This window comes from Pyxicephalus adspersus, chromosome 1 (genome assembly GCF_032062135.1).
Source record: "Pyxicephalus adspersus chromosome 1, UCB_Pads_2.0, whole genome shotgun sequence".
Taxonomy (NCBI): Eukaryota; Metazoa; Chordata; class Amphibia; order Anura; family Pyxicephalidae; genus Pyxicephalus; species Pyxicephalus adspersus.
Window position 1 is genome coordinate 141,012,434 of NC_092858.1, and position 8,061 is coordinate 141,020,494.

The window sequence follows — 8,061 nt, forward strand, 5'->3', positions numbered from 1 at the left end:
ATTTGTTGACAAATGCTTATGATGCATTGAGAGTTATCAGAATTTCTGCAAGAACAGTATCTGTAAAGATGACATAAAGGGTAAGACCTCTTTAATGTCCAGCTCTTTGCTTGAGCACTCGTCCAGCAGCAAGTGAAACTGTATCTGCACATGGGACTGCTGGCACTAATGAGTAGTGCTTACAAGTACTACTTTGCATAAACCGACTCTTCAATAAAGGTTTGACAATCAAGCAAACTATGAAAAAAAAATAAGATAATGATACCTTGGAAAGAGGGCAAAAGGGGATAATTACAGTTAATGAATGTGGTGTTTCAGCATCCCTACAACCTGGTCTGCATCGCAGTGGTTGACACCCTAATCAAATCTGTTAGCCTGCCCCTTAAGAGACAAAACTACAGGTTCTCAATATAACTCATCTTTTCTCCTTCAATCAGGAGAGCGTTTGAAAATAACTATAATATCTGGATATGGGGAGCAAGTGACCTAGGACATACCAGTAGGGAAAGTAGCAGTATTTTTTACAGTTTGAGAACTATTTACGTACACTTCCAAGCAAAGTTAACAAAGAACTGTTGGTGGATAACTAAGGTACTGCAGGTAAGGTACTGCAGGGCACCACTTTGCATTGAACTTGATAGGACTGTTTATGAGCTGACAAAAAAAATAAACTAGAGAGGTTGCTCATGGAAGGTTTCCACTTTTTTTTTTTTAAAAGCCTCATTTAGGCTAAATATTTGTTTTTCACATACATGGCAGGTCACAGAACTAAATTAAGAGACGTTTTACCAATTCAGTCATCTGAAGCAGCAACTGCCAATTTTAGCAATTGCAACACTATGTACAGCATGACTTAGACATAATAAATTGATAAAAAAAAAAAAATTGACCTACATTTTTACCAAAACTAGCTCATGCAGTCTACAAGGCTGTCCACTGCCAAGCCAGTTTCTCAACATATATAGCTATAAAAACATGATAAAATACAATGGAAAAAAACTTACATGAAAGTGTGTTCAACCCATCACTCATAAGCAATCGGTATCGTGGAGGACCAGTAGCAGTGCTGATTGGACGAATGTTCTAAATCAGAGAGTTTAAAAGAAAAAGGTAATACAACATCAGCAATTTAACTTTTTGCCCTTTATGCAAAACACACAAAATTTCTTCTCTTAAAATCACAGACTTAAATGTTGGAATTTTTTCATGAGTACATAGTCTGATGACTGATATTTTAATAAAACACCCCTCTTTATGTACAGCTGAAACACATATGGGGGATATTTTACTTGACAAAAGTCCTAGATGTATAAGCAGGTTGGTGATATGACTTGGTTCTAATGCATTTAGGCAACACGGACTTGACTCCTCCTTACCCTTAGTTCATGCCAAGACAACAAAGGAAGTTGTCCTCACCAATCTATCAGTATATCTGTTTTATCAACACGTGTAAACAGTGATCAGCTTAGTGTACTACTGTATAGGAAATTACAAACGGCTATCAATACAGAGGCACCGATTTTAGAAGTTACTGGTTTCAATTGTTTTTAATAGCCACTGGTTTTCAATGCGTTCAGTTTATTTCCCACAAAATGACAAAGAAAGCAATGGGAAGAGATCAGCAAGAAAATGTTACCAAGAGAGCCTGAAAGGAGGGTAGAGTATATGTCTGTGGCTCCTAATATCTTACTCTACTCATACTCTAGACCAAGGGTCCATCCAACATAGTTTATATACAGAGAGTCTGGTGCATTGTGTCACCACCACCTGGCTTCCTTTATCTTCTAAATACATCAATCATAAGGTCTGTCGGTAATTGTACCTATCTCTACTTTGTTTCTACTTTTGGAATCTACACACGGATTAATAATAAAATGTCAAGAAAGCACCGGTGGTATTGCAAGCTGCATGAATTTTGTGTGAGGCAAGTCTTTCTTCTCAATATGATTTTTAACCTCCCTGGCGGTATGAAAAATTAGTATTTTTAAATGTAAAAGCGGTACATTTAAACATACTTATTTTAAATTTGCTCTCCCCCCAGCCACACGGTCCCACCCCCCAAGCCTTGCACGCAGATGCAGGCCAGGCATCACCAGGGGAAGAAGATGCCAGGCACCGTTGGAGAAGGCCACGGGCACCGTTTACCAGGTAAGGATTTTAAACTCCCTGGCAATTCTACCCCGACTGTGGCTCGGGGTTACCTCTTTTGGTACTTGAAATTACCCCGAGCCACACTCAGGATTACCGCCAGGGAGGTTAATTTGCTATTGGTTCAGCCGAAAAAACAATATTGATGGCACTCGCTTTTGTTTTTTTATCAACAATTCTCTTGACTTAATTTTAATGTACAAATTTTATTGTAGAATATAAAAGTGGGAACATTTCAAAATGTAAAGTCACATTATCATGTGTAAATGATGACCATGCATTTCATGATGTGATAAAGAACATACTGAATGTGAAGAGGTTAAAATGGAACTACTTAATGAAAACTTCCGAGCAGGCAGGTTGTTTATTGAAGAAGGGACAGGTCATGTCCCTTCCGCAATAAAACATACTTACCTGCCTGTCTGCAGACTTTTTTTCTTTAATCCCAGCACCTGAGAATTAACTCTGATGTGCATGTGAAGGAGTTATGGCCAATCAAGATGACCTAGGATCCAAACCTAGAAAAAGACAACCAGGTGAAGATGGCAGTGCCAGGGTGGGGAGAGGCAAGTACTGTATACTTAACAGAGCAGTCTATCTCAACCAGGGTTCCTCCAAATGTTGCTAGAGGTTCCTGTTTGATATTATTGAGTCAGTTTAAATGACATCAAATTAAAGAGTGGCATTCCTCTCACTGGCCAGCAATGTAAGAATTATTCTTTATACTAACCACCATGCTAATATTCTGTGAGTTGTGAATATAATCATTTTAGCAGGGGTTCCATGAAGTTCTGTACCAGGTTTAGCGCTTTTATTTATATCTTTGTATCACTACAAAGCCTTTGAGCCTAATACAGATGTTCTAACTTGCCTAAGCAAAGAATAATGCAGACCACACATTTTCATGTCACGATTTGAAGCCGCCATATTTTTTTCCTAACAGGACCATTTAAAGGAAATATGCCACAGCTGTTTGCCTGACTCCAAAAACTGGCTTTGCTTTTTATGGTGTCCCAACCCTGGAACCAACATCTGACTTTAAATAAATAGCAGCTTCCATTAGAGTCATCTATAAAATGAGTTAGGCTTCATGACAAACACCCTCCAAGCAAATTGACACAGTTCCACCGAATAGTAAACCTTAACAACAGGCAGATTGTTTTTTTAGTTTTCATCTGGTATTTGGCTTCCATCAGACCATGTATATCAGGAGGAAGAGGTCCAGAACTGGTACAATGAGAGTCCTACTATTATTAATAATAATGTTAATCTATCACTAAGAAAATATTTACATGGAGGGGAGGGAACATGGATGATCATATGGTGGAGCACTATTCCTTCACTGTTCAACCTGAAGTTGGGGTTAGGTACTTCACTAATAAGAACTGCTAAAAACCTAGCTAAACTGTCTGCCACAGATTTTTGCATTATAAAATTTCCCTGAAATAGATCATAAATCTTTTGCTAGCTAAACTTCATATGGACAATAGGTTACAAAAATTCAAATACTGGAATCATACTTACAATGACTTGTAAAATAGGATGTAATGAAGTCTCCCCTTGCAGGATACCCTGTAATAAAAAAAGGAGACAATGGTATATTTTTAATGCAAGATAGTAGTAGTAATAGTTATAGAATATGAACAATAATAAAATTACTCGTATATTTGACAAGACAAAGGTTAAGTACACACGTGCAATATTTGTCGCTGGAAATGAACAACTAAGGACCGATCGTTCGATAATCGTTAACAAAAAAAAATGCACAACGACACAGAGGAACGAGGAATGAGGAATGTCGCTGGAAACAAACGACCATCCTGGCGGATCTGTTTGGATGATGATCGTTCAATATCTATTGTGTGTACTTCAGTGATCGTGGTACACGTCACTTCCTGCGTCGTTCAAACGATGGTATCTAGCGTGTGTACATTATTGGTGAATTAACACACGGGCAATAACGGTCATTAGAAAAAAAGACAACTAATGAAAGATCAACCAATATTTACAATTATTTTGAACGATCGTATAGAACCGGATTCTGTATGTAATGTAACAATATGATTGTTCAAAATAATCGTGAATATTGGTTGATCTGTGGTCAGTCATATGTAATTACTGCATGTGTGTACCTAACCAATGAAACTGTATAATGAATGTTTTACAAACAAATTAAAAGGAAAAAAAAAGGAATACATTTCAAAAGCAAAGGGGACAACTTATCCCAGACAGGTTTGTCCTGGAAAAAAAAGCCATGGGATCATACAAACTACAAATTAGCACTGCCCTGGGGCAAAACAGAAACACGTCACTTTTGGATAATACCATCAATTTGTTAGCTATAGGATCCTAAAACCAGAAAATAGAGATAATTAAAGGAGATATGCCATTATGTGTCCTGGTGGCTATTTGTTTTAGCTCTTCATTGCACTGGGCATCGCCATGTAGTAGAGTCAGCCACTGGAGACAATGTAATTGTGCAGGCGTTACATCATCTGTGGAGCCGGAATGGCACCAAGGAATCGGCGGCAAAGATTGCAGCTTTCTAAGATGTGGCAATGACAAGTTCCTAAACCGGTCGTCACTGGAGGGCACCTGGCACACAGAATGTTTAATATTTGTTGTTGGAAAGGATCTTTCGCAATCCTTTCCAATGACAAAAGACTGCACGGTGCATGAACGAGCGTTGTACATACAGCACTGTTTTGCTCTATGGAGAGGGGCGAATGATGGAGCTGCACCCCGCTGCTCTCTCTCCCCTACACTTTTATTATGATCGTTGGTCGTTCGTAGATCTGCCATGGATTAGAGCACTGTATACACACCAGATTCTTGTCCAATATCAGCCCTGAGGTGATTATCAAATAAGAATCATCTGATGTGTGTATGTAGCCTAAGACTGGGCAGACAAGCCAATTATGGCAGAAGGTTACCATCCACCGAGAACCATTGGGCTGGGTACCCTAGCATTAATATTATTATTATTATTATTAACATATTACACAGCGCTGTACATTAAATAGGGGTTGCAAATGACAGACTAATACAGACAGTGATACAGGAGGAGAGGACCCTGCCCCGAAGAGCTTACTATCTAGTAGGTGGGGGAATTAACACACAATAGGAGGGGAGATACATAGTGATGGGAAGTAGTGATGGTTTCAAGGAACAGAAGAAGATGGGTAGGCAAGTTTGAAAAGATGGGTTTTGAGTGCTCTTTAAAAGAGCAAAAAGTAGGAGCAAGAAGAATAGGACGGGGAAGACCATTCCAGAGAATTGGGACAGAGAAGTCCTGTATCCGTGCATGTGAAGGGGTATGAGTGAGGAAGTCAGTAGTAGATCATTGGAGGAGCGGAGAGAGCGGCTGGGGGAGTATTTTTTTTTTTTACCAGGTCATAAAGGTAAGCAAGACAAGAACTGTAGAGAGATTTGAAGGCAAAGTACAGGAGCTTGAATTTTATTCAAGGTAAAATGGAAGCCAATGAAGAGAGCTGTAAAGAGATGAAGCAGAAGAGGAGCGGAGGGAAGGATGGATGAATCTGGCTTATCAGAGATGAAGGAACTCCTATGCACAGGTGTGGATGTTACATCATTCGGGCCCTGGACAAAAATCCGGAACCTCGCCTGGCCCCTCAGCAACTAATAACCTGCTGACAATTTTTAAATCAGATGCTATAATAGAATTTTATTTCCTTAAGCGTAAAGACAGGGTATAAAACAATCGCCTTCCTTTGCCATAAAATCCTGTTTTCCTCCCGTCTCCTCCATCCACCCCACAGATTATTATTGAGGTAGCAGCCTAGCAGGGACAATGGCGGAGCCAGCCTGCAGGATAAGTCTGAACTTGTATTCTCCCCAAGGACACACAAGGCAGGGTGACAACACAGGAACAGAATTTCCACACTGTTGTCACCAACAAGAAGTAACCATGGCAGGATCACTAGAATTACTTCATTAAAATCTGCAGTTTTACACATTTTTTGACCTTTCTGACCTGGTAAAAAAAATTCTCCCCTAGCTGTGCTCTGAGCTCCTCCAATTACCTACTACTGACTTCCTCACTCATAACCTCATCACACGCACGGCTCCAGGACTTTTCTAGAACTGCCCCGACTTCCTGGAATTGCCTTCCTCGTCCTATTCAGCTTGCTCATACTTTTTGATCCCTTAAAACCCATCTTTTCAAACTTGCCTACCCTTGCTTCCTCTTACTTCCCACCACTACATATCTCTCTCCTATTGTGTGCTGCTTCCCCCACCTCCTAGATTGTAAGCTCTTCAGGGCAGGGTCCCCTCCTCCTCCTCCTCCTCCTGGGTCACTGTCTGTCATGTGTAACGCCTGTTTAGTGTACAGCGCTGTGTAATATGTTGGCGATATATAAATACTGTTTAATAATAATATACATTTTGAAACATTAACACAACAATATAATTCTATAAGTTCTGGGTTCAGATTTATTTTATGTCTTGTCAAAGTCCACAAACCTAGCTAAAAATAAACTATTTGCTGCAAACTAAGATTCTCAAGCTGCTGAACTACTAGTCCCAGCAGGCACCCCCTCCTTACAGAAAGGCCAGGTTCCATTCCCACTGTGACTACAGATTTCCCACCACAATACCCACAGAGTTAGTAGAAGTGTCCAGACATGTCCCTACTCACCGCAATGGAGCCCTCGGTAAGCTGTGGCAATACCATGTCGGAGGAGTACCGGGCGGTAGATAGGTGTATGAACGTGACAGCTGTCTATTCAGCCCAACTCTAAGCGCGCCAGACTAACCCGAAATTGTCTGGCGCCAAATCCTACATCTGGTCACGTTGGGCCTTACAGAGAAGTGACGCAGGAGGAATGGCTGTTTTCTGTCGGCCATCTTAAGTCCTGGCAAAATCCCTAACCAAAAGCCTTTTGCCCAGGTTATGCAGGAGGCGGCGCGCGCAGCCCTGTTAATAGTAGTGTTGTGCTTGCCCACAGTAATGATGGCGGCAGCGGATTAGTCCACGGGCTTGTGTTTACAAGGTATACATTGGGGCATCCCTTTCTGAGCCGCGTCATACTGGCGCCAATTTAAACACGTGACACCACCTACAAGACCAAGGCAGGGAAGTGAGTGCAGCATGTGTTACATAGATCAGCATATGAGAATGTGTCGGGTTCATGCATTGGTTGGGACACCTAGGGGTTAATTGGGAGAACCATAAGCACTGTGTTCTATAAACCAGGGAAAATATTCAGTAAATGGCAGTGCTGTATTCTTGTCCAGACTGGTCAGACGCTTGGTGCATGTGAAGCCATATAGTTATCGCTTCTACATTCATGAGCGCTATGGCAGAATCATGTGGGATGCGGAGGGCATTTGATGATTTTTTAACTCCGCCATTGTCCCCATTTGAGAGATTCACTCCTTCGTTGTCACCCAGAGTGTCAGTGGAAGTCTAAAGCCCCAGTGAGAATGTATAGGGGCACCAGTGTGCGTTACCGGTACTACTCACTGCTGACAAATGTGCAGAACCTGGTGGAACCAAAACTGTGGTGCCAGGGATCCGGTGTGGATGGCAAGGTTGTCAGGATGCTGGTACACCTAAGCAGCTCTGAGCCAATACATTTTTGTAGCTCCAATAGTTTTATTCGGTGCTCTGTGCACAGGTAATCATTGGGAAAATTGGTATCCGAAATGATGGAATTCTCAGGAATGCTTTGTATGACAGGATGTAATCACACCTTTATATACTACTGCACTATACATATGTAGGTTTAATTAACGTCACTAAGTGCATCATCTCTGACCTGCATGGCGGCTCACCACAACACATGGCAATGCGCTACTGTGCACCACAACACATGGCAATGCGCTACTGTGCACCACAACACATGGCAATGCGCTACTGTGCACCACAACACATGGCAATGCGCCTAC

The 8,061-nt window shown here is 41.2% G+C and overlaps 2 protein-coding genes across 4 annotated transcripts in view; one reads left to right on the forward strand and one right to left on the reverse strand.

Annotated features, from left to right (window-relative positions):
• The window catches only part of RPA1 (replication protein A1), a gene marked incomplete in the record, with an annotated part of 41,933 nt that extends 34,932 nt beyond the window's left edge, over positions 1 to 7,001 (reverse strand). Inside the window, 3 exon segments of the mRNA XM_072429267.1 lie at positions 1,005 to 1,083; positions 3,673 to 3,720; positions 6,809 to 7,001. Of these exon segments, the coding sequence (XP_072285368.1) occupies positions 1,005 to 1,083; positions 3,673 to 3,720; positions 6,809 to 6,844 (163 nt within the window).
• Positions 7,002 to 7,123: 122 nt separating this feature from the next.
• SMYD4 (SET and MYND domain containing 4) overlaps positions 7,124 to 8,061 on the forward strand; it is a 20,754-nt gene continuing 19,816 nt past the window's right edge. For 2 of the 3 annotated variants that reach the window (XM_072429435.1, XM_072429461.1), the window contains exon 1: positions 7,134 to 7,250. The gene's annotated coding sequence lies outside the window, so the exon portion shown is untranslated. Of the gene's footprint in view, positions 7,251 to 8,061 lie in introns of all 3 variants that reach the window. The other variant, XM_072429445.1, reaches the window with a different exon arrangement.